Source organism: Zootoca vivipara, chromosome 6 (genome assembly GCF_965207765.1).
Source record: "Zootoca vivipara chromosome 6, rZooViv2.hap1.1, whole genome shotgun sequence".
NCBI lineage: Eukaryota > Metazoa > Chordata > Lepidosauria > Squamata > Lacertidae > Zootoca > Zootoca vivipara.
In genome coordinates this window covers 29,155,719-29,182,885 of record NC_142589.1, presented here as the reverse complement: position 1 = coordinate 29,182,885, position 27,167 = coordinate 29,155,719, and the positions used below count along the sequence as shown (strand labels likewise).

Sequence of the window (27,167 nt, the reverse complement as noted above, 5' to 3'; positions counted from 1 at the left end):
CAAACAAAAACATGATAAATGTATACGATGTGTTCTGGAGCCTCATATACCGTAATAACAGTGTGTGTGGATTTATTCACTGGTGCAACTACCTCTTTTTCCGCTGCCCATGTCAAACATTTTGTGCTGTATCTTGTACCAAGATACAAGTACTAGCACATTTTATTTTTAATCAAAAAAGTACTGTATACACACACACACACACACAAAAAAAAATTATGGATCATATCCAATGTTAGTCCTACTCAGAACTACTCAGAGTAGGTTCACTGAATTTAATGGATTTAATGTTAGCCATGTTTATTAATTTCAATAGGTCTACTCTGAGTCAAGCAAAAATGGAATATAACCCAACATAATAATAATTTCAGTCCTCTTTCAACAAGCCTTTCAAAATATTTCTCAGTCACTATACGTCCTTTTAAACTGTTTCTATATTTGCAGCTGTTGTCCCTAAAATTGTTTTTACATATGCAGATGCTTTCAGCAGTTTCTATATATGTAACTTTTACAAACATCATTACATTGCAAATCGCTTCCGGATGCCTCAAGGGAAGCAATTAACAAATCTAATAATAAATAAATAAATAAATAATTTTGAAAGTTTATTGAGATTAGCTTGGAAGTTGGTTTCGTAAACATTTCTGCCTTAAATGGTTAAACATTACTATTATTTCCTGTTATTTAAATATCCATCTAACTCTATCCTCCCTCCACCTAACGCCGCTCATTCCCCGCCAGGCGAGGCCTAGTGCGCGTGCGCACGGAGAGCGAGCCAGCTCTCTCTCTCTCAGCCGCTACCCTTAGCGGGGTTGCGCGCGCACGCGCGAGGAAGAAGGCAGGGTAGGGTGTGAGTGTGTGTGCGCGCGCGCGCGCCGCGCAACCGCTGGAGAAAGAGAGTCGAGCGCGCTCCCCTCCCGGCCTAGCGCTAGTGGTGGCGGTAGAGGGAACGAGCGAGCGAGCGAGCGCGGGGTCGCTCGACCGGCCGCCTATTTAACTCCCCCCCGCCCCCCCATTCTTCCCAAGGCTGGTTCTCCCTCCCGTTTTATTTTCGTGTGTGTCGTTTTCACGGCCATCGTCGAGACAAGCCAGCCCGCCCGCCTCTTCTCCTCCTTTTAACCCCCTTTTTAAATTCCCTCCATCCCCCCCTTCCCCCGGTGCTCGCTTCGCCAGCTCATAGCGCCCTCCTCCCACGGTCCTCTCGCGGCCCGTCCGGGGGTGGGAGCCAGGCCGCGGCTCGCCGCCCAGCCCAGTGCCCACAGGTGAGGAGGCAAAGAGTGAGAGGGAATGTGTGGTGGTGCCGCCGCCGCCTCATGCCGGGCCCGAGCAGGCCTCGCCGCGGCCTAACGGGAGTCTGAGGGGAAGCGGCGGCGGGCCTGAGTGCGAGGGGGTGGGGGTGGGGAATCCGGAGGAGGGGAGGCCCGCGGCTCGCCTCCTCGGAAGGAGGGTGGGTGGGCCAGACTGGCTTGGTCGGTCTCCTAGGCCCCGCCGCGCGCAGGCCCCGCTCCGCCTCCCTCGCTTTCTTCCCTTTGTGGTGGGAGAGGGGCTGGCTGGCCGGCCGGCCGGCGTCGCCTGCTTGGCCTCGGCTGTCCTTTTGTGCTTAGCTCGGAGGGGAGGCAGGCGGCGGCGGCGGCACAAAAAACAACAGCATGGCTTCGGCGGCGGCCTCCTCGCAGCCCTCAGCCTCGTCTTCCATGGTCACCGCTTCAGTGGCGGGGAGGAGGAAGTGTGAAGTGGGGGTGGGGGCGGCCCGTGCAGCGCGGTTTTCTCGGGAGCAAAGCCCCGCAGCCTTCAAGAAGCGGCGCTTACTCGTGAGGAAGCCTGACAGCCACGGCGTAGTCGTCTTGCTTCTTTAGGAGTAAGCCCCGCTGCCTTCAGATGTAGCGCTTGCTCCCGAGGAAGGCCGGCAACCACAGTGTGGTGTTGCTGCTGTTGTTGTTGCTGCTGTTGTTAATATTGCTAATAAGGACTAATAACTAAGTAGGACTGACGCCAAAAGGTAGTGCAAAGCCACGTGCAAAGATTTCAGGTTCTCCAGAGCTCTTCCTCAGTCAAGATGTTAAAAGGAAACAAGTGGTAGTGGGTGAGAAAGGGGGAAAGGTGAGCCCAGTGATGTTTGCTGCCCTAAACTTGTGTGCAATTTGTAACGGTCTTTAAGGTGAAATGCACGTGGTGGCTAGATGTAATGATATTAGCCACACTTGCCACCCTACAAGATGGCAGCATGCGGGGGAGGGCTACTTGGGACAAAAGAAGCAGTGATGATGGTTCCCCATTTTGGGGTGTTTAGAAATACAGTACACATTTCACTTACTGGGTTCTGTCTGTAGCCCTTATTAGAGCACACTGGTTCTTTGGTGTGTGGGGAGAAAACAAGCAAAGAGAATCAGGTTAATTGTGGATTGGAACCTTAAATGATGAGTGTGACACTGGAGGGCTAAGCTGCACTTTCTCTCTTACCTTTCTCTCTAGTTTTCAAAACTTATTGGGAGCTGATCACATCTCTCCACCCCCACTTCCCTGATTCCCAGATGTTTGACATCCCTTATATGGACAATTCCTGACATCAAATAAAATTGGAAGGGATGCTGATCACCTTTCCTTTCTAACAAAAAATGCAAGATCTACTGTGCAAGTGTTTACTTAAAACTGCCATTATATCCTGTATGCCTTACTTTCCAGTAAGTGTGATTAGGATGCAGCCCAATATCATAATCGGCTGTGTTCAAAGTAACTCCCATTGTTTTCAGTAGGACTTAGTCCCAGCTAAGCTTGCATAGGATTGTAGCCCTAGTTGTAATTGCTGCTGAACTTTCTAATCTCCCTACCTCTCATTACCAATTTATTACACCAGAGAGCTTAAAAGGTAGGGACATTCCTCATCTTGTGTCTACATCTCAGTTGATCTGTTTATTGCACACTTATTTTCCCTGTTTAAATTCCTAGTTTGTAATATGTTTCTGCTTGTCTGTCTCCGCCTTTTTTTGTTGTTCTACAATGCAGCATGCATTGTTATATGTACGTAATGATATGTTATTACTTTACCTGTGTAGAGTGAAGGCATTACATAAAATATGGAAAGGGCTGTTTATGTTTAGTGTGCATTTTTTTACTGCAGAAGTGGTTCCTGTTCTTGTGTAGTGTGGGGAAGTTCAAGACTGGTTTTGAACTGTGGAAACTTGATAAATTAGGGTTAATGTGGCCTTAGAGAAACAGTGCAAGATGTAAAGTTAGGACTATAGAAACACATAACACATCTTGCCACTTTCAATTTCATGGGTTTTTTAAAATCTTTAATACATGCATCATGAAAATTGCTTGTGTAGGCTTCTTAGCTGTATACATAGAAATATGGTATTTTCCGGAAGAAAATAATAAAATCATTATTTGCTTTAATCATACATGACAAAAGTATACAATTGGGTAATAACCCACTCTTTAAAAATGCAAGGTTCTATGCTGTTGTGGGTTTGTTTGTTTTTTACATGTTTGAGCCATGACCTAGTTCTTCATGTTCTCCCTATAGATGCTGTATGTATGCTTACTTTTAAGTAAGCTACTTTGAAATCACTGCTTTTTCGAGTACGGAATAGTTGATTTGGCATTGTGACATCAACCTTGCACAATCACTTGGTTCATGAAGTTAAATAACAGTTGGAAAAGCACAAGGCATCGGACCACCTGTGTATAAGCAGACCTTGTGAAATAGCTAAATAATATTAAACATTCATGTAGTGTACCGTGTTTCCCCCTTTTTAAGGCGTAGTCATAAAATAAGCCATAGCAGCATTTCTAAGCATTTGAGAAATATAAACCGTACCCCGAAAATAAGCCATAGTGATAGGCGCTGTGTGGAAGAGAGCACTGAGCTCCCCGAGTCAGCAGCAGCAACGCCGGCCGCAGCAGTGTTTGCTGAGTCCTTTCTTGCTTTTGGGACTTGGTTACTGTGCTGGCTTGGGATGGTGTGTGTGCAATTGCTGTTGCTGCTTCGTGTTTTTCAGCTGGATTCTCTGGGTTCTAAGCACTTTCCCCCGTTTGTTTGCGAAGCAGCACTCGGCTGCAGCCCCTGCCTCTCCCGGCGGCTGCAGGAGGCTGCAGTTGATCGCTATCTCCTTTTCCATTTCTTTTGTCTTTGAGCACCCGGCCCCGCCCCCTCTCCCCTTCGTGGAATGAAGAACGGAGTTTTAGCAGCATTTCCTCATTATAAAAAAAAGGTCAGGAACTTTTACTTTAACCTCAAAAATGGGATATTTCCTCTCTCTAAAAACAACTCTGACCTGAACACCAATAAAACGGGGGTAGATCACCTCCAGTTTATAAATCCGCAAGTAGATCGCAGTCTCCTGGAAGTTGGGCTCTATACTTTGGCTGATTGCAAGCCTTTGCATCTTTAAAAAACAAAAACCATGCGCTTCTCAGTCTTAATTTTCCTTTAATTCATCCCCCTATACCCTCCTCCAACCATTGCCTCCTTCCATTCCTTACCCCCCTCCCTCTCTCCCCACTTCCCTCACTCCTGTGCGATCTCATTGCTTTTTCTGTTGTGTTGTCTATTTTATATTTAATATTATTACCCTTTATGATGTTATTTTTTCCCTTGCGATAATTATTTATTTTTTATCTTTAACTTTCCTTTCCATATTTTTCCATATATAACTCAACACTTTCAAATTCATTCTTAACTCTTTGGATAGAGTGCCCCCCCCATTATTGTTGTTAATTTTACAATTCCTGGATTTTTTATGGAACCGAACAGCTTGGGTGCTTCAGAATGTGCCTTCTGTTGCTACAGGGCTATGGGGCTTCACTATTTGACCCCCCCCCCCCAGGTTGGGATTTTTAAAGTAGCTCTGTGGGTCCCAGGGCGCAGAATCACCCACGAACCTTTCCTTTGTCTAAACAGACCTCTTCCCCCCTGACTTTGGAAGGCTGTGCTTCAAGGGTGATACCAGGGGTTTTTTAAGACCTGCGCCTCTTAAGGATTGTTACGGTCCATAACTTCCATTGCTTTCTACAGGGTTGGGGGTTTAAAGCACTGCCACCCGCACCCCACCCTGCAGGCGCTCGGAACTGGCAGCGCCAACAACGCGCCCAGCAGCGCGCAGAAGAGAGCACCGAGCATCCTGAGCCAGTGGGTCCCAGTAGTACCAGCACTTTTTTTAAAAAAAGACACCCCCTGAAAATAAGCCACTGTGTGTTTTTTTGAGGGAAAAAAGTTATAAGACGGTGTCTTAAAAAAGGGGAAACACGGTAATTCATCTGTTCAAAACACATGACACATTATTTGATAATCCTTAATACAGTATAGCATTGCAGGATAGTCCCAATACAGTATTATTATCCCCATGCTGCATATGGGTCTGAAGCTAAGAGATAGTGGCTTGCCTAGGGCCACTTTTTAATCCCATAGCAGAGGTAAGATTTGAACCTGGGTCTCTGACTCTTAGTTATTGCACTAAACTAGTCCTCTATGATTATAGCTTGGATTTGTGAGAGTCATTGTGATGAAAGGGTTGATGATTTCATAAATTTAGTATAAAAGAAAGGTTCTAGAGAAAGATCAGATTGGATGATCACTAAGCAAATATGGACTTTGTGCATACATTACAATAATTTAAATTGCATCTTTTTCTGTGTCTGATTTTTCCCCCATCTCTTAATTGGGTTTAAAGAAGACTGACATATTGTTCCTTTCCTGTGTTGAAATAATCATTATCTAAGGAAATATGAATTTGTTATTGTGTGTGAAATGGTGCTGAGTGTGCCAGAAACAAAAAAAAAGTCTTCCAAATGCCATACTGCAGTTACCTGTGGCAGTATTGGCACATTTGATTTAAAATATTTTCATTGAATACAAAATAGTTCAGAAGCCTAGGGCAAGATAACAGCAGTCCTGTCCTCTCAGTTTTCCTTGTACAGTACTAAAATAGAGAAACTGAACTTTTGGTAGTCCAATAAATTAGTCGTTTCAAGAACTGAACTAGCCTAGCATAAGGTGGTTATGATACTGTAACATAAAAAACCTGTTTTTAATGTGGGTCTTATTACAGGGTTAGTTACAAAACTTTCTTTAACTGGCATCAAAGTGACGAACAGCCTTCACTCAAATCAACACTTTCATGTAGTTCAGAGCAATATGCAGAGATGCTATGATTACTGCTATATTAGGTGAGAGAAGTAAATATGTGGTACATGTTTCCCATGTCCCCTAGTGATGATAAACTCTGGCAGCACCTACCTGGGATCACTGGAGATTTCTGGTGTTTTCTGTAATAATTTGATTTATTGTTCACAGAGACTGTAAACAGAATAGGTGAGTGCAAATGGCATAAACACTTCCAACAAGCAGAAGATGCACTATCCCATTGGTCCCCAGTGAGAAGCACCCCAATATACTTCCAGCTCTTAACAAAGTGCTGTCAGATAGGTTGTAAAGAGCTAATTTAGCAACACATTATTTAATTGTGAAAGGGCACCTAGAAACTCCATTGTGGTGACCATAACCTACGGCAGGGGTAGGCAACCTAAGGCCCATAGGCCGGATGCGGCCCAATCACCTTCTCAATCCGGCCCATGGACGGTCCGGGAATCAGCATGTTTTTACATGAGTAGAATGTGGCCTTTTGTTTAAAATTCATCTCTGGGTTATTTGTGGGGTATAGGAATTCGTTCATCTCCCCCCCCCCCCAAATATAGTCCAGCCCACCACATGGTCTGAGGGACGGTGGGCTGGCCCACGGCTGAAAAAGGTTGCTGACCCCTGACCTACGGTTAAGGTGCCATTTGACTTTTAGCTTACATATCGCGAGTTTCTAACACTGCTGGGAGGGGAAGGGTCTGCTTTGCCACTACAGGAAAGACACTGGTGAAGCAGCACCCAACAGGATTGAACCCTGCTCATCTGATAATAGGTAGATGTGGTTTGAGGCAAGTGGCCTTGCTGGCCAAATTGCTTCCGTGACAGACAAAGATTTGGCCCATGGGCCAGAGGTTCCCTACTTCTCATGTACTTTGAAATATATTCATTTTATGCAAGTCCTTTATAGATCTTTTGGTTCATTTTGCCTCACTAGCCCTGCTTTTTCTTGGGGAGATTATGGCATGAAGTTACACATTTTCTCCTAATTGTGGTTTTTTCTGTTTGTTTGGTGTATGTCGCACTTGCTGCTCATGTAGCTTAAAATGAGAAAAGCCTGAAATCCTAATGGAGCAATCAAACTATGTTAGATGGACAAGGGACCATGCAGGCAGTGGTGGCATAGCTGCCAAGTTTTCGCTTTTCTCACGAGGAAGCCTATTCAGCATAAGGGAAAATCCCTGTAAAAAAGGGATAACTTGGCAGCTATGAGTGGTGGGGATTCAAAATTTCCCAGTCCCTCTGCCAAATTTTTGATGAGCAGCATTAGGTTTCATGGCATAAAAAAATATGTTTCTGATTTTTAGGTACCTGAGGAACCAGACATTCATAATACAGAGATTTTAGTCCTGATTTACGTAAGTTAATTTCTGGTGTTAACCATCATACCTAAGGACAGATAGTTTCAATAATAGATTTATGTAATAGACAGTGATTGCAGAAGTTCAAATACCGTGCATAAGCCATATGGGGATAGTTGTGTGACTGAATTTGAGCACGATTTTCAGTGCTGAAAATGTCATTGAAAATATTTGCTATCCCATGTTAAAATGTATGCACAACTTTAAAAGCAAGTAATCGGGTGCTCTTGGGGGTCTAATATCATGAGAATGTGTATTGCCTGCTGATTTATTCCACAGTTCTAAACAAACTTAACTGGAAGGAAGTTGCAAACAGTAATGGAACTCGCTTTGAAAGAAGTGCAGTTGGGCTGAAAACTTTGGTTGAAGTGAGCACTTACAAAATAGCATTCTAAGCACAAAAACAAAGCCCAACAACCCCACCCCCAAATGATTTAAGAGCCCTGGGAATTGTAGCTTGTCATTGTAGTGAAGTGGATAGACAGGAGCTGGAAGAGCAGGGTTCAAATCCCCACTCAGACATGAGGCTCACTGACCTTAGGCCACTCATTGTCTCTCAGCCTAATGTACCTCAAAGGGTTGTTGTGGGGTTTGTATGAAGAGGGGGACAACAACGTAATCACCTTGAGCTCGTTGGAGAAGAAAAAGTAGCCTTTAAATTTAAAAAACAGGCAAAGCTGCCTGAGGGTTATTTTCAGACCATTGTAGCACTGTTTCTCATGATTTCTTGCTGCTGTAAAAATTAAGTTACAGTTGAGTCTGTGAATCCTGTGCATGTAACACCAGAAACCACTTGGCATCACGTGTCTCTTGAAATCTATCCAGTTGTTTTATTATTATTTTTAGTAGCTAGTCATTTTAATGATCTGTACTGCTTTTAATGGTTTTTAAATTGCTTTTGTTTTACTATTCACAGTCTTAATACCTTATGAGAGGGTGGTATAGAAATTCTTAAATAAATAAAATATGGTGTGGGGAGAATTCTAAACTCTGGGAGAATGCTTTTCTGCTTGCTCTTATGGTTTTGGCTTTGATACATAGATGACATAATTCAGTGTTTCTTGTTGACCTTAAGAGGTTGTGGTTCCTGCTGGGCCCAAGCTGTTTAGGACTTCAGAAGTCCTAACTAGCTTTTTGAATTGGGTCCCTGTGCTCTCTATTATCTGTTAAGTCAGTTTGTTTATCATTCTAGCTGTGATGCAAGGCGAAGTAAATACTTCTTGCATCATGTAAGCCACTAGATTAGACTAATAGCAGCAATGTAAACATTCTTGGCCCAAGTACTGAGAAATTAATGTTGCATTTCAAGCAATTTTCACAGAAAATGTATTTATTTTAGGAAAGGAGCATTCCAGAAAATACATGCAACATTTAAATGGGTTCCCTTATTCATAAATCTAGTTTAATCTTCATCTTTTTTGTTCACTTAGAATACCCATGCACTTGTATAACAATATGGGGCCCTTATTGCATCTTACCGTGTTTCTCATATTATAAGACATGTCTTATATTTATTTTTTCCTCCAAAAAACACACTATGGCTTATTTTCAAGGGATGTCTTATTTTTTTCCTCCTCCTCCTGCCGCGGCCGGCATTGCTGCTGCGCCTATCACTATGTCTTATTTTCGGGGTATGGCTTATATTCCTTGAATGCTTAAAATCTTGCTATGGCTTATTTTATGGGTATGTCTTAAAATATGAGAAACAGGGTAAGTTTTGAAGTGAACCAGAATAGGCTTTTAAGATTCATCTTGGGATTCCTGAAAAGCACCATACCTTTAAATGATGAACTGAAATAAGTATTTTACATTTTTAATTAAGGTGCCTTTGAGAATTTTTAATAACCCAATCACAGTCTTCAGTGCAGAAGTTGGTGAGAGACCTCAGATCAACATGATTGGTGTCAAATCTGGATCTTGATTGATATTGTAAAGATACGTTACCGTATATCCAGTCATGGCTTTTTTCTATAGGTGTCATCTGTGTCATATTCCATACTTTTTCAAAGGTGCAGTAGTTTTTCTAGGTGAGGGTGGGCTTAAGTGGGTAGGACAGATTGGTGAAAATTGGGTGCTCCACTTTGAAGATGTGTTTCCCATGGCTAGGGAATATTGCAATATTTTGAAGAGCAAAAAGAGGACATATTTGCCGACTTCTGCTTTTAACTGTGGGGTGTGTGGGTGGCGCTGTGGTCTAAACCACAAGAGCCTAGGGCTTGCCAATCAGAAGGTTGGCAGTTAGAATCCCCGTGATGGGGTGAGCTCCCGTTGCTTGGTCCCAGCTCCTCCCAACCTATCAGTTTGGAAGCATGTCAAAGTGCAAGTAGATAAATAGGTACCGCTCCAGCGGGAAGGTAAACGGTGTTTCCATGCGCTGCTTTGGTTTGCCAGAAGTGGCTTAGTCATGCTGACCACATGACCTGGAAGCTGTACGCCGGCTCTCTCGGCCAGTAAAGCGAGATGAGCGCCGCAACCCCAGAGTCGGTCACGACTGGACCTAATGGTCAGGGGTCCCTTTACCCTTTACCTTTACTTTTAACTATGGATCACTTTAATGACTCTACCCATGAAAAAGAGGATGTGTCCTGGAAGAAGAGGACATATGGCCACCATTAGATACTATCCAAGATGTATGCAAATAAGATGTGTGCCACTGATAGGCAAGGGAAGAATCCCCACCCGCCTCCCCAGTACTGACTATACTGTATCTAGGCCCAAGCTTCTGCCTGTATTCTGCCTGCATCTGTACAGCTACATGTACCTTTGGCTCAAATAGGCATTGCAGTGTACACTAGAAAAGTATGACTTGTACTCTGAACATGATTTATAGCAAGCTTTCTAAAAAGGTTAGACACTTCTGTGCCATAAATTGCTAGCAGTCTGTTGGAGTTTGAAGATTCTTTGCAATGGCTATAGTCCTGCAAGCACTGCCACAGCCACCATGCAGGTGTAACTCTCACTAAGAGCATCAGGCTTATTTTGTACTTTGTATAGGGCAGGGCTTGAAAATGTTGCCTTTGCAGGCAGAGCATTGTTGCATCCAGAGAAAATGCAGCAACACTACTGTGACATAAGTCACAGAAGGAATAGCATGTCCTGCCCTGGCACTGTTGTTTCATTTCCCCTGGGGTGGGATAATGGTGTCTACATCGCTCTGTTTTCCCACCTTGTCTCGTCTCTTCCACCCAGAGCCTGTCCTCACATGCAGGCAGAGCCATCTTTCCCATAGGGCTTAGTGGTTTGTTGCGCCAGGGCGCCGGCCTCCAAGGAGCGCCCCAGCGAGTGGGGGAGCTGCACGGCTTTGCCGACGGCCTCCCCTTTCCCTACACGCCCACCAGCTGCGTCTCTCCAACCATATGACTTCCCAACCATATGGCCTCCCAAGCCTCCACAGGAGGAGAGGATCCCTGCAGAGGCTTAGGATGGAAGCTGCACCCCGCCAACTATATGGCTGGCGGGGTGCAGCTTCCATCCTAAGCCTCTGCAGGGATCCTCTCCTCCTGTGGAGGCTTGGGAGGCCATATGGTTGGGAAGTCATATGGTTGGAGAGGCTCTCTCCCTCCCACACCCCCAGACTCCCCTGCAGGAAGGCATCATCTCCTTCCCTCACCCCACACCCCCAGTCTTCCTTCCATGAAGGCAGCATCTCCCTCCTTCATCCCACACCCCCATTCTCCCCTGCCTGAAGGTAGGATCCCCCTCCCTCACCCCACACCCCCTGTCTTCCCTCTGTGAAGGCAACATCTCCTGCCTTCACCCCACACCCCCATTCTCCCCTGCCTGATGGTAGGATCCCCGTCTTCACCCCACACCCCCAGTCTTCCCTCCGTGAAAGTAGCATTTATTACTACTCGGGAGGAGGGGGCGGCACCAGCAAGATGAACATTTGGGGGTGCTGGGCGGATCTTTGCACCCTGGCGCCTCATATGCTAAAGACAGCCCTTCATGCAGGGGAAGTACCTAATTGAAACCCATCTGCTAAGTATTGCCCTATATATTTGTATTTGAATATTATAACTTTCCCTTTTTGATCTAATACATGTACTGAAAGCTGGAACTTGATGTGAAGTTTCCTGACTGATAGGAGTTCAAGAAAACCCATAATTATCTCTCCTGAGGCTTTTGTGTTTGTGTAATACAAAAATAACTAAACTACAGTGGTTCATTAACACATTTCATTACTGGGTTAGTGTTTTGAAAGGAAAATTGGTAGGATATATAGTCTTAAATAAGACATGCATTAAAATTTAAGAGTTGCAACAATCCATACCCATTGTAGTCAGATCTGTCTTGGTCTATTATTATAGAGACTTTTAGATAGTAGGCAGATTAAAAAGAAATCATTACTATTTCAGCAAATATTTCTTACTTACTTTCTCCATTTCACTTACAATGTGTTGATAAATAAGTCGAATACATTTGGAGTAGGTTTAAAATATTGGCTTAACTTCTATTTAAGAGTGGGAGAAGCACTTAAGATTGTTTTTATCTAGTAGTATACATGGATGTAGCCTGGGGGAGCAGCCCCCCATCAAATAACACAATAGAAATACTTAACTAATAGTCCAATCATGTTAGTTCTGCCCCCCCCAACAAGTCTTGCCCCCCCCCCCAAATCCTGGCTGTGCCCATGGTGGTATTTTCATTTTGTTAAATAAAACAAAATTTTAAAAGCCTGCACATTAATAATTGTGAGAGTGTGCCAGTGTGTATTAGTGAGTGGATACTTGCATTTCCTAGTTCCATCTTTTTGAACTTACTCGTTTTTGTGTTTTGATACAGAGTTAAGGTAGTTAAATGTAGCTGTTTTTATTTTATTTATTTAACAAAATGTATCTACCACTTGAATATTATGAAACCTCTAAGTGATTTAAAATAACTATTTTTTTCAATAAAAAGAAGCCCTATATAAAGAATGCATTGCAGTAATCCAGTCTTGAAGTCACCAGTGCCTGAACTACTATGGCCAAGCTCTCCCAGCCCAGGAATGATCATAGCTGTAGTACCAAGTGCAGCTAGTTAAAGGCACTTCTAGCCCTTGAGGCCAACCCAGACTTCCAGTGACAAATCTGGATTAAGAAGCCCTCCAGACTGCATACCTGCTCCATCAGGGGGTGTGCAATCCTGCCTAGAACAAGCAGTTGACAAATTTCTTGGACACAGGAACCATGCTTTCAGTTTGTCAAGATTAAAGCCCAGCTTATTGTCCCTCATACTTGATTCACTTGTTAAATACCCAAGAGGTGAAAAAATATACAAATAGACACAATTTTATATTATCCTAAAAGAACAAGATAATCAAAACTCCTAAAATAGAAACATCATGACATAACTATTGAGCTTTTTGATGTAGAAGATTAAATTGAATTATTTATATAATTTTTCATTATTGTGTCTGCAATCCCAATGCCACTTACCTGGGAGTAAGCTGCATTATATTCAGAAGGACTTGCATTTATTATTATTATTAGTAGTAGTAAAATTTGTATACTGCCCTTCATCCGTAGATCTCAAGACAGTTCACAATATAAAAATATGAGATAAAAAACAAAAACAAAATAAATAAGAGCAAAAACAAACCTTGTCTTGTGTGGGGAAAGCCTGCAGGAGGCTTTTGCTCACATTTGCTTGAACACAAGCAGCCTATAAGGCCTTGTGGCAGCAGCAAAAGTGGTGGCAGCCTGCAAGGCCATGTCACAGTGGGAGGCAGATGCAGCAGTGGCCTGCAAGGTCATGTGGCAGCAGAAGTGGTGCCAGCCTGGCACTAGTGGCACAATAACCAGCAGCCTGTGAGGCCTTGCCCAGGAGGAGGAGGAGGTGGCCCGTGAGGCCATGTCGCTGTGATGGCAGAAGCAGCGGCGAGAAGTGGCAGCAGAAGCAGCAGCAGCCTGTGAGACCTTGTGGTAGCAATGGGAGGTGACGACGGTGGTCTGGCGGTGACCGAATCAACACTGCCATGGCAATGCAGTAGTAGTGGTGGCAGCTTGCGAGGCCTCGCGTCTGGCACAAAAGTGGCGGTTTGCAAAGGTTCTCGGTGGTGAGAAACGGCGGTGGCCTTAAAAGCCTCACCGAGGCAGGCCGCTTCTGCCATCACCTCCCGCCTCTGTGACATGGCCTCACAGGCTGCTTCTGATCCCATGACCACTGTGAGGCCTTGCAGGCCAACCCCAACTTCTGCTGCCACATCCTGCTGCCACAACATGGCCTTGCAAGCCGCCTCTATTTCTACTGCTGCCTCCCACCACCATGATATGGCCTTGCAGGCTGCTGCCACTTCTGCCATTGGCTCCCTGCAGGCCACCTCTGCAACAAGTTGTAGTTGCCAGGACGTTCCCCTGTTCCCCTTTGCATGGTTCCATCCTTATTTCAACATCGCAATATACAGTCATACGAGTTACGAACATGATCCATGCAGGAGGCACGTTCGCAACCCGCAGTGCTGGGTCTGTGCCTGGGCGTGGCGCAATTCGCCGCTTCTGTGCATGCGTGTAGTGTCATTTTGCACGCATGTGCGAGTGCCGAAAGCCAGAAGTAACCTGTTCTGGTACTTCCAGGTTCAGCGCGGACCGCAACCCGAAAACGCATAACCTGCAGCGTTTGCAACCCGAGGTATGACTGTTTTGGTACATCACAATTTTTAGCTAGTGATATATCACAATTTTGAAAACCAGGTATCCTCTAGTCCAGGGGGTCAGCAACCTTTTTCAGCCATGGGCCGGTCTAACGTCCCTCAGACCATGTCGTGGGCCGGACTATATATATTTTTTTTGGGGGGGGGAATGAATGAAATGCTATGCCCCACAAATAACCCAGAGATGCATTTTAAATAAAAGGACATGTTCTAATCATGTAAAAACACACTGATTCCCGGACCGTCCATGGGCCGGATTGAGAAGGTGATTGGGCCGCATCCGGCCCACGGGCCTTAGGTTGCCTACCCCTGCTCTAGTCCATAGGTTGGCAAACTAAGGCCCGGGTGGCCCAATCGCCTTCTAAATCCGGCCTGCGGACGGTCTGGGAATCAGCGTGTTTTTTCATGAGTAGAATGTGCCCTTTTATTTAAAATGCATCTCTGGGTTATTTGTGGGGTATTGGAATTAGTTCATCCCCCCCCCCCAAAATATATAGCCTGGCCCCCCACAAGGTCTGAGGGGCAGTGGACCACCCCCCTGATGGAAAAGTTTGCTGACCCCTGCAATAGTCCTAATCATTAGAAGCAAAGGAGAAAAACATCTCTGCCCACTTTCTCTACACCATGCATCATTTTATACATCTCTAACTTACACCCCATAGGGACCCAGGTGGCGCTGTGGGTTAAACCAGAGTCTAGGGCTTGCTGATCAGAAGGTTGGCGGTTCGAATCCATGCAATGGGGTGAGCTCCCGTTGCTCGGTCCCAGCTCCTGCCCACCTAGCATTTGAAAGCACATCAAAGTGCAAGTAGATAAATAGGGACCACTCTGGCGGGAAGGTAAACGGCGTTTCCGTGCACTGCTCTGGTTCGCCAGAAGCAGCTTTGTCATGCTGGCCACATGACCCGGAAGCTGTCTGTGGACAAACGCCGGCTCCCTCGGCCTATAGAGTGAGATGAGCGCCGCAACCCCAGAGTCGGACACGACTGGACCTGATGGTCAGGGGGCCCTTTACCTTTTTAACATACACCCCACTTTTTTTTCTAAAGCTCAGTATCTCAAAACAAAATTTCTTCGTAAATGAGTTGCTCCAGTCCCCTGATCATTTCAGTTACCATTTTTCACATGCAGAAGTCCTTATAAAAGCTTTTTACCTGACCCCATTATCTTGCCCAGATTCTCAAAATAGGTGATCAGAACAGGAAATGGGAGCACAATTTTGGTGCTAGGTAGACACACTGAGTAGTATGGAGGCCTGAAGGAGGAAATGACACTTAAAGCTTTATTGCCTTAAAAGGAGAGGGAGTGTGGCTATCCTGATCATTAGCTGGTTGCTGGGAGCCCTCAGCCCCCTTTTAAACTATGTAAAGTGCGCTCTAGCAATTTGTAACAAGGCCTGCTAGCCAGAAATGTGCTTCTAGCCCCTCAAATCCTCACCATGCTGCACTTGAGCTTACAAGACAATTAACAAATTCGTTAGCTGTTTGCCAATTTTCTTATTACTTAATTAGTTGATCATATACATTCCTTAAAGTTCTAGTTACAGGTAGGTAGCCGTGTTGGTCTGAGTCGAAACAAAATAAAAAAATTCCTTCAGTAGCACCTTAAAGACCAACTAAGTTTTTATTTTGGTATGAGCTTTCGTGAGATCTCATTATACATGATCAAGCTTTCCTTAGCGCCTCAGCCCTTGCTCCCCCCCCAGACCAATTGCAGTCATTAACAGTCGTTAACAGTCATCAACAGGTTTACCACTCCTATCAGCCCATCACCCATTCCCATCACCCCCACCCCCTGAATATACATAAGGGTCTGGCTACTTAACTGTTTCAGTGTATCTGATGAAGTGTGCATGCACACGAAAGCTCATACCAAAATAAAAACTTAGTTGGTCTTTAAGGTGCTACTGAAGGAATTTTTTTATTCCTTAAAGTGTTTAACTAGGCAGGAGTATAGGCATAAATATTAACTTGTTGAGCTTGGAGTGGTTTCTTCCATGTGTCATTGCTGTGCAGCATTGTAGTCAGTACTATCCCTGGCATTTTGTGCATAGTAATTGTCTTCTGTTGACTGCATGGTCTGTGTCTCCAGGCTGCAGGCATTATCTTCCCCTTCCTTGGTACAGAATTTGGGTTAAGGCCAGACACTGGAATTTTGTCAGCAGAAGTTCCTCAGTTTAGTTTAGGCTCATTCCTCTATTGGTATCTGTAACATCTCTGTGGAGTTTCCTGCTCATGCTATCCCAGTTTTTTTAAAAAAATACTCAGGGTGTATATAAAGAACTTTTATGGAAGGTCCATATAGTTCAGTGATAGAGCACATGCTTTGCATGCAAAATGTCTAGGGTTCAGTTCCTGGCATCTTAGTAGGGCTGGGAAAGATTCCTGCACCAAACTGGAGAGTTCTGCCAAGCAGTGTGTAGACAATACTGAGTTAGGTAGACTAACACTGTACTGTAGTATGATTTGGTAGAAGTCAAGATTCCTTTGTTTCAAAACATCAGCCATGCAAATTACCAACATTCTTAAGAGTTAAAGGGGAAGATCCAAATCAGACAGTAAACTGTTTTACTAGAAGGTCCAAGTCCATTGTTTTGACTGCCTACCAGCCTTTCAAGTTTGACTCATTCACTCGAATTTTGCTCCATATTAATCCTGCTGTGCAGGAAGGACAGTAATTGAACTTTGTCAGCTGCTTTTGGAGACAGCTTAATCGCTGGAGAGGGAGGAGCTGGGGTGGATGGGCCGGCCTCGAGAGCGTCTTCCGGGCGAGCAGTGACCAGGGTCGTCCGTTCGTAGCGAAGGAAGGGGCCAACCCTTATTTTCCCGGCGCGATCTTTGCTGCGCTAAGCAGTCTCCCTTGGCGGATGCTTGCGTTAGCTGGCTGCAAACGGAGTCCGGCTGATCATGTGAAGCAGATCTGCCCGCCCAGCCTCCTTCCCTCCCTGGGCTCAAGCAGGATACCGCCTCCTCGTTCTCCCTGGCGTTAGGAGGAGCTGGCGGAGAGTGAGCTCAGGCTTTCTTCGGCGACCAATAGCTTTGCCACACGAGGCTTCGGACTGAACTCGGGAGTCGCTGCTTCTGCTTTTGGATGTGACCGTGCGCCTCCCTCTTGGGTTTGGGCGCAGTTGTTTCCAGTTCAGATTCGCGGGGGCTCCGGAGAGCGCGCAAGAAAAGGAGTTGGGTGGGGGTCGAAATTCGGGTCTCCATCTTAGGAGGCTCCCTAATCAAATTGGATCTAATTGGTGAGACTTTCTGCAGCTTCTTCACACTAGCACGTCTTTCACTTTGGATTACTTCGGAAACTTTCATTAAAGGAACGCCCTTCCCTTGTTCAGGGAGCTGCTTGCCTCGCATGGATTTGTGCCCCCTTCTGGGTATTGTTTTCGCGCCGGCTGTCTCTAAGCCTTGGCGTTTCCAGGAGGGGCCTCTGTTGTGGATTGTTTTTGTTTCTATGGAGAAACGCAATGAGCTGTTCTACTCCTCATGACGGGGAAATCCGCCTTCAGTTTTTTATACGCATGGAAAGGAGTCCTTGATACATGCCTGCCAGGAAATAAAACCAGCAAAAGAAAAGGTAGCATTTCTTACACTGGCATTGTTAGGCGCTGGGCCTCAGTGAGATTTGTGAAAGCCAGCAGTTGCTTGGGATATTGCAAATGGTCAGTTTTCCTTGTTTGGCATGGTATCAGAAAGATCTTTCGTTTTTCACTTGATGAGTACACTAGCTGATCCTGTATAGGTTTGTTGCCCATGTTTTATTTTTCTTTACATTCACTACATGTTTGGAATGTAGCTCCCCTTCCCCCTCAAAATCCAACTACAGTACTACTGGGGAAAAACATACTGTATGAATGCTCATCATATAATCCATGCAGGTTTGCCCTCTTTTCATTACCAAGGCACCTGTTAAGGAAATCAGATTTGGAGGCTGGATTTGAATGCATTTTCCTTCTTGAACCCCTACCAAGTTTTGATCCAACATTCAAATGCTTCTGTTTACTCAGCATGATCAAAATATTTTTGGGGAAACAAGGTACGGAATTTTAGTTTGTTTGCCTGCACCTGAACTTTTTATAGAATTTTTCCTTTCAGCTGGAGCAGACATTGTAGTAATACTTTGCACGGTGGAATTTGGGGGTGTACTAGTGAGAAGGATAACATAGTTGAGCTCCTCGTGATAATCTGATTCTGACATGGATTTTTGTATTGCGGGTATCAAGACACAATATGAAACTGGTGCAATCAGAGTCACTTAAAATTTATGGATGTTAGAAATTGATACAGAATTGGGCGGGATCTGGCAGGCTCCATGATGGTGGGACAGGATCCAGCACTTACCCACACTTGTATGTGGTGTGCAGAACCTACTTAGTGAGTCACAGGCTACCCTGGAATTCCTTAGAGATCCACTTTCTACGCCCAGCACCCCAGGCTGTTGTATATATTATGCCCACTTCATATTTATCTGTGTTGCTTTGTGTAAAGGTTTATGTGGGTGAAAAAGACCTTGGTTATAACTTCAGCTGTAATTGGTGTGAACACTGCTCACTTAAATTTTTATTCTATGGAATTAATGTAGCAGAACAATTAACATGGCTTTAAAAAATAGACATAATGAGTCAACTTGAAAGTCTTTTTCTCTTGCACTATTTGCCATGTGTTAATAAAGGAGATGGTGACACAGTAAAATAGGGTTTATTTACTTATTTGAATCACAATATAGTGTCCAAGCCTGCAGCCAGAACTTTGTCAAGAGTCAGGGCTATATTTTGTTCCAAGCTGGTGCTGATGGCGTGCAGAAGATGAAAATAGCTATCACTACTACTACTTCCTTTCTTTTTTGAAACGGCAGCCTTGTGCATTGTAGTAGAGTAGCAGAGGTGAATAAAACTCTCAGATGGCTATCAAAAAGTACAACTACCTCCAACATTTGGTTGTGTTCTGTTGGTGACTTCAGGATTGTAACCATTTCACTGCAGAAGCATCTACACACAATTCTGTTGCAGTTTTGTTTATGTTGTTCTTTCCCTCCCTCCTCCATTTTCTTCTGGTTGCTCACTACTTGACGCTGCAAAAATGTTGTTTTTACCATGCAAGCCCTTGTAATGCATAAGGAGGCATATGTACTTAGAAAATACATGACTGTTGGTCAGTAGCTTCAACACTTTAATTCTGGTCTTACAGGGATGCTTACAACTAATTCAGATTGAACACCAAATTATCTACCAGGTGGTAGGAGGGACCCAGGTGGCGCTGTGGGTTAAACCACAGAGCCCTAGGGCTTGCCGATCAGAAGGTCGGCGGTTCGAATCCCTGCGACAGGGTGAGCTCCTGTTGCTTGGTCCCAGCTCCTGCCAACCTAGCAGTTCGAAAGCACATCAAAGTGCAAGTAGATAAATAGGTACCGCTACAGCGGGAAGGTAAACGGCGTTTCCATGTGCTGCTCTGGTTCGCCAGAAGCGTCTTTGTCATGCTGGCCACATGACCTGGAATCTATACGCCGGCTCCCTCGGCCAATAATGCGAGATGAGCGCCGCAACCCCAGAGTCGGTCACGACTGGACCTAATGGTCAGTGGTCCCTTTACCTTTACTATCTGTAGTAAAGTGTGGACACTGTGATGGGCTAACAGCTGTCAAACAGTGATAAGGTATTCTTGAGAGCACAGCTGTAGTTTAAAAATGGGTCATTGGGGGGTGTTTTTTTTAAATAAAGCTTTTAGATATTAACAAGACATAGGTACAGTATACCCAGTAGAAATTGAGAAAGGTGCATCAAAGTCTAATACTTTATGACATAACTGTTAGTTCTTTGGTTCTTGGAGAACAAAGGAGACAGACTATTGATTGAATTGCAGTACAAATAATTTGAATCTTTCAAGGTTCTATTTTTTTAGTGACAAAATTCTTAATATTTGAGTTTTGTTTGGGCTTTACAGATCTCTTATGAAACATATAAGAAGTCAAAACAAATTCTCATATTAACTCACTACTTGGAGGTAAAGTTTGCACAGTACACTTGGTAAACCAGCAGTTTCAGTTAAATCTTGCCTAGTAGTCAGAGCATTATGGTGTTGACTTCAGTGTTCACAGAACAAGGCCACTTCTCTTCTAGCAAAACCCTGCCAAAAAGGAGAGATGAGACATTCTGAACTGGCATAGGGTAAATTTTGATTATTTTTTGAGGTTGTGGGTTTTAAAAATGGGTTGTCCCCATTAATATTATAGGCTCTCTTATTGATTGATTTTATATATCAAATAAACTCAACTAAAATATACTTTTGTCCTAAAACCCAGGATAAGATGCAACAATGAATACATAAAACAATCAACCATGAATGAAAGAAAAAGTCAACTGTACATAAAATAGTATTATGATTATATATTTATACTTGTCACTTTTTTCAAGGCAACTTGCAGTACAAGAACAAACATTAAAACCAAACAGAAGAATAAGACTAAAACAAGCACTTAAAATGCTCATTCATAAAAATATATAAAAAGGACATATCCAACCTACTCCACTAAAAGGATGAGCACAAAAGTAGGCTAAAAACAACAACCACCTTCCAAATTAAGAGTCAAAAGCCTGGGCAAATAAAAACAATGTGATAGTTCCAGGCATAACCCCCTGGGGAGAGCATTTTACAAGTAGAGAGTCTCCACTGAAAAGGCTCATTCTTGTATGTTCACTCTGCATCTCCCTTAGAAGGACACATAGTGAAAGGTGATGGAATGCAGGGTCCAGATTAGTTCATGTGGAGAGAGGTGGTCATTGAGGTATTGGGGTACTGCACCTCCTAAGGCCTTATACATGTGAAACTCGGAAAATTAGAATATCGCCGAAAAGTGCATTGATTTCAGTAATGCAACTAATTATTTTTTATTTTTATTTTTACAAAGGCTTTCTTTTGGAAATTCCACAGTAATAAAACAAATAGTTACAACAATACAAAAAACAAAAATAAACATCGCTATTACATTTCATTAATTACATTCCATTTATAATTGACCTGCCTAACGACAAATAATTACAATTACAACAAACACAGGCTTGACATATCTTGCTTTGCATGTCATGCATCTATCTCATATATTGGTTTCACCTTTTAAGTTGCATTACTGAAATAAATGCACTTTACAACAATATTCTAATTTTCCGAGTTTCACCTTTAGGTCAAAACCAGAGTTAAACTTGGCCACCAGTGCAGTTGTGCCAAAATTGATCTTATATTCTCAAACTGTCCTGCAATATGGCAGCTGAATTTTGCACTAGCTGTGGTTTCCAAACCATTTTCAAGGGAACCCAGCCACACAACAAATTGCACTAATCCAGGGGGCAGCAAACTTTTTCCGCAGAGGGCCGGTCCACTGTCCCTCAGACCTTGTGGGGGGCCGGACTGTATTTTGAAGAAGAAAAGAATCCCCCTCCCTTCTCTACAGCACTGGATGAGCCCCGGTGGCTGCTTACCTATGCCTTGTGAGTGGCAGGGGTGGCAGCGGCGGAGGGACGATGAGTGGCGCAAAAGGGCTGGCTCCGGAGAGGGGCTGCTTAAAATGGTGCTCAGCCAACCGCGGCACAACAAAGCCCAGCCCCCTTCCTCCTCTAGGCAGGGTGGGGGAGAAGCCAGGAGGAGGGAGGGAGGAGGTGCTGTCGCGGTGTGTATGTGTGTGTGTGTGTGTGGGGGAATGGCACAGCCCAAATGATCAGAATCCCCACAGCGATCAACGTGGCGATTCCTGGACTGACTGTGGGCTGGATCCAGAAGGCGATTGGGCCGGATCCGGCCCCCGGGCCTTAGTTTGCCGACCCATGCACTAATCTAACCTAGAAGTTACCATAGTGTATACAAAACAAGTTAGTCTATCTGGCCAGAGAGGGGCGTAGATAGTTTGTACCACTGAGGCCACTTGTGCCTCAAACTACATTACTGGAGCCAGAAATGCCTATGAGCTACATGCCTCCCTCACTGAGAGTGTATCCCTACCCAGATCAGGCCAAGCCCCACCCATGCAATCTGGGAACAGTCTGTCAGCAGGTTCTGGGTCCTTGTTGGATATTGTAATTTTACTCATATTAAAATGTTGTGAGAGTTGGCCCATAGGAAAACTAGTTGATTTCTCTGGTCTTCCAGAAATGAGTTCCATAGATAACTGAAGGTTCTGATTGGGTCTGTAAGATAATTGGGACAACCTGGTATTTGTCAGTGGATATATTTATTGCATTGCAGATTAATTTGGTAAAAAGTGAGGCAATGTGCTTATGTCTAAATGATCATTCAGAGTTGAATGTGACTTGTTCAGTGGCGTATTGAAATGTGTGAGATAGCTGAGCTTGCCTGTTCTGGTGCCCAGCTTCTAAGCATATCCGTAGTGGTAATTACCTTGCAAGGCTTACAAGATGGGAAGATGGGGATGCTGAAATGAACATTTGACTCTTCCCACATTGGATTATCTACATGTCAGGTGATTTAAAGGTTTTTAATGGTTTGGTCATAAGTTGTAATCTGTTGGTTACACCTGTGTACAAATAAATTATTCTGAAGGAAATGGTGTTTTGCTTTTAGATGCTTACACTTGTCACAGGGGGCAGCATATGGAAAGTGACATTCCTTACTGTCTGAGATAGAAGAAATTTTTGTTCCAATATGTTTTTGTAAGCAAAAATAATTAGCTCAGTGTGCCTATATGCATGTGTACATGGAAGTAAGGCTCACTGTGTTAATGGGAATTACTCCCTACAAAGTGTGTTTAGATTCTTGAAAGAATCTGCCTATCAATTAATTGGTGGCATATTTTTATTCAAAATACTTTAATTGCTTGATCCAGACCATTAATTGATTTAAATACTTGCAGTTCTATGTTCACTAAAAATGCATCATAAGCTTCTCACTTCCCAGTGAACCTTTTAGCAGGATATTAAGGTTAGCTATAGTCTAAGGTATGTAATAGCATTGCAACCACATGCAAAAAATGTAGCCAGATGGTTAGAGACTTTGTGAAAATATTTTGACTAATGTGAAAAACCAATTGTAAGCTATTACCATGCTTGAAGTGTGAATAGTACAAAACGTTTCTATTTTAGTCTGCTTATTCTTTTTTTTTTAAAAAAAGATGTTGCTAATCCTATCTTTAAAACAACATTATATGTAAAGTATGTGTCAATACATACACCAGGAATTTTGTCATTATTTTTCCTTGTAATGTTACTGTTTGTCTTTAAGTTAGGTAGAGATTTCTGTGCTGCAAATGGCTGAGCAAAATTGCTAATTGCTGCCCAGAGTATATTGAGTAAGAATTTTGAATGTATCAGGGATAAGGTTTCCTGAATAGCACAGAACTTAACTAGAGAAGCTGTTATGTTTTTAAGAAATCACTAATTAGTCTGATTTTTGAGATGGTGGAAAGAATCACCTCGCCTCTGAGATCATTAGCAGTTGCCCACTGTTGCATGCCTCAGGAATTTTTCTTTGTGGGGTAAATATATGCAGTAAAACAAACCAGCTTACTGGTCACTTACAGGTTTTGCTTGCAGTTGTTATGACGGAAAGATTGTGACTACAGCCCTGTGTTTTTATACATTGTTCAGGGTATGGCTACAATCACAGGTTTGATGTAAAGCTTTCTTGGCATTTGAGTTTCAGGAGCGTTTTAACTCTGAGATACTACTTATTCAAAAAGACTGTGTTACTTACTCCATACAAAATCAGCACCTGAATGTCTGTGCTACTTATTAACTCATATGACTAGTTGCTATATAAGACTTTTTAATACCCTGTTTAAACTTCATTGGTACTTTGGCTGTAGTCCAGACACAGTTAAACACACTTAACTTCCACTGCTTTCACTGAGACCTAGACGCAGACATGAGCATGAACTTGATGGTGGCTTTTATGTTTTAATGCAGATCACATCAGGTTCTGTTTTCAGACATTGTGAAATGTGGTAATATTTAGCATTTATTGGGTCCCCTGGTGAAATTAATTTCAGGGGAGACAAAAGAAAACACTTTTTCACACAACAAATTAATGTATGGCATTCCCAGCCACAAGATTTGGTGTTGACCATGGCTTAGATGGCTTTAAAAAAATAGATTAAAACTCATTTACCCTAAACCACCTTATGAGGTGCTCTAATTAAGCAGTATTCCTTTACAACTATCTCATCCATTTCTTTAGTTACAAATTATTAATAAATATTTGTTGTTAAAATACATATTCCAATATATTATATATTGATTCCAATTCAAGTAACATTTCTTCTTCTTCTTCTTCTTCTTCTTCTTCTTCTTCTTCTTCTTCTTCTTCTTCTTCTTCTTCTTCTTCTTCTTCTTCTTCTTCTTCTTCTTCTTCTTCTTCTTCTTCTTCTTCTTCTTCTTCTTCTTCTTCTTCTTCTTCTTCTTCTTCTTCTTCTTCTTCTTCTTCTTTTTCATATATTGCCCTATACCTGGAGGTCTATCCATCCTCCTAGATGGCTTTGAAAAAGGATTGGACAATTTAATGGAGAATTGGTCTAGCTAAGTGGAGCTTCTATGATCAGAGGCAGTATCACTGGTGAAGTTGGCATATAGGATGGGTTGCTGTCTTCATGCTGTGCTTGTTACCCTTCTGGAAGCTGTGAAAAATAAATGCTGGACTAGGTGGACCTACAAGCTCTGTTGGATTAGACAAAGTTTTCCTAAACTTGGATCTCCAGCAGTTGTTGGACTACAACTTCCATCATCCCTAGCTAGCAGGATCAGTGGTCAGGGATGATGGTCTGTAGTCAAAACTGCTGGAGAGCCAAGTTTGGGAAACCCTGGATTAGATCATTTTTACATTCAGTAAATGTGTCAGATTATCCCCCCCCCCCAAAAAAAAGTAGGCTTGAGTGTTTTCTTTTGAAAGAAGGAGCTTTATAAATGTGCTCATTTTGTTTTGCTTTCTTACAGAAATGAGTCGTCAAACTGCTACAGCGCTTCCCACGGGTACCTCCAAGTGCACACCATCACAGAGGGTGCCTGCATTGACTGGTACCACAGCTTCCAACAATGACTTGGCTAGTCTCTTTGAGTGTCCTGTCTGTTTTGACTATGTACTGCCACCTATTCTGCAGTGCCAAAGTGGCCATCTTGTTTGTAGCAACTGTCGTCCCAAGCTCACATGCTGTCCGACCTGCCGAGGCCCACTGGGTTCAATTCGTAACTTGGCTATGGAAAAGGTTGCCAACTCTGTACTGTTTCCTTGTAAATATGCCTCCTCTGGCTGCGAAATCACTTTGCCCCACACTGAAAAAGCAGACCATGAAGAGCTTTGTGAATTCAGGCCTTATTCGTGCCCATGTCCTGGTGCTTCTTGTAAGTGGCAAGGCTCTCTAGATGCTGTCATGCCTCATCTCATGCACCAGCATAAGTCAATAACGACGCTACAGGGAGAAGATATAGTTTTCCTTGCTACAGACATTAATCTTCCTGGTGCCGTTGACTGGGTTATGATGCAGTCTTGTTTTGGCTTTCACTTCATGCTTGTATTGGAGAAACAGGAGAAATATGATGGTCACCAGCAGTTCTTTGCAATTGTACAGCTGATAGGAACACGGAAACAAGCTGAAAATTTTGCTTATCGACTTGAGCTAAATGGTCATAGGCGACGATTGACTTGGGAAGCAACTCCTCGATCAATTCACGAAGGGATTGCAACTGCCATCATGAACAGTGACTGTCTAGTCTTTGACACCAGCATTGCACAGCTTTTTGCAGAGAACGGCAATTTAGGCATTAATGTGACGATTTCGATGTGTTGAAACCGCGATCTGACGTTTTCAGGCCAGTGTCTAAAAACAACCCACAGCATTCAGTTTCATAACAAAGGTAAACATCTTTGACTGCCAGATGTGAACAGTTTGGTAGGGAGAGGTTAGCATATATGAAGGTAAATTAATAGGAAGGCTGTTAAAGTACAGGAAACAGTTGCATGTAATAACACTAATATATTTAAAATAAGTCAGCAGTAAACCACTGAATGAATATATATATATATATATATATATATATATATATATATATATATATATATATATATGCGTGTATGTGTGTGTATATATATATATATATATTCTACCCAAAATGGGCATCTTTTTGTATTAAGAACTGATTCAATGAAATGTGTTGTAAAATAATTCTAAACTTGTTTGTAGATTGATTGTATGTTTGGAACAGATACTGTTTTGTGTTTAATTTGTATTCTTTTCCTTTGACTGACAAGCCATGCAAGGCGGTCCAGTCTCTGGCCGCTACTTCCCCCTATTCTTCCTCCTCTCCCACTGCGTAAGTCACTACATAGTATTGCTGCTGTTCTTGTGTAAATCTTCTGTGTATTTGCTAATTTTTATTAACTTCTAGTTTTTCATTAAATAAATGATTTTTTCTTTTATGTAATTCAGGTTTTTCCTTTTTCCTTTTTTTGACCCTTTGAGATTAATTACAGGTGTCCATTTTCTGATACTTATAATTACTTATGGTAAAGTGTATACTTCTGTATGTTTGGTATCATTTTTAGGGGGGTGCAATCCTGCCACTGGTTATATAGTACAGATAAGTCCTGTGGACCTATATGGAACTTAAACCTGAGTAACTCTGCAAAGGATTGAAGTCCTTAGTCTTTTTCCAGTAGTTCATTCAATGATACTGTTGTTCATTCAGCTATTTTTGTGAACATAACAGTGTCTAAAAAGGGGCAACATTGAACTGATTCCTAAAACGGCTTCTTTTAAATTGTAGATGCCATTGTATTTTGAGTTCAAGCATAACTGCAGATTTGTTTGAGAATGTTCTAATTTAAAAAAGTGGAAGGTCAGGCACATTTTCAAATGACTTTAGAGACCTTTAGACATTTTGAAGTCATTCTTGTATTTATTGGTTGTGCAGTACAAGAAGGCATTGTCTATACAGTATTTGTAACTATAAATTACAGACCATTTGTTTAAATGAGGCAGTTGAAATAAGCTGTTTTTTGGTCTTTTTTAAATTCTGTCATTAAAAGAATTCCTGGCAAACTGAAAA

General features: G+C 43.0%; 1 protein-coding gene across 8 annotated transcripts; it reads left to right on the top strand.

The window, feature by feature from the left end:
• Window positions 1-823: 823 nt before the first annotated feature.
• SIAH1 (siah E3 ubiquitin protein ligase 1) lies at window positions 824-27,167 on the top strand. Of its 8 annotated transcripts, none has more exons than XM_088671858.1 (3): window positions 824-1,262; window positions 2,473-2,681; window positions 25,059-27,167. In XM_088671858.1, exon 3 carries the CDS (start codon window positions 25,061-25,063, stop codon window positions 25,907-25,909), a length of 849 nt encoding a protein of 282 aa, XP_088527984.1. In that variant the 5' UTR covers window positions 824-1,262; window positions 2,473-2,681; window positions 25,059-25,060; the 3' UTR covers window positions 25,910-27,167. The 8 variants fall into 8 exon arrangements, with proteins under 8 accessions (XP_088527984.1, XP_088527985.1, XP_034975668.1 ...); XM_088671859.1 differs by lacking the exon at window positions 2,473-2,681 and adding an exon at window positions 7,444-7,494 and having other exon boundaries at window positions 870-1,262; XM_035119777.3 differs by lacking the exon at window positions 2,473-2,681 and having other exon boundaries at window positions 871-1,262.

Excerpts from the sequence above, each read along its gene's own strand:
- SIAH1 (XM_035119774.3), top strand. The coding sequence starts at position 17,881 with ATGTTTTATTTTTCTTTACATTCACTACATGTTTGGAATGTAGCTCCC. Across the intron at positions 18,164-25,058 it reads AATATTTTTGGGGAAACAAG|AAATGAGTCGTCAAACTGCT; the intron begins GTACGGAATTTT and ends GCTTTCTTACAG.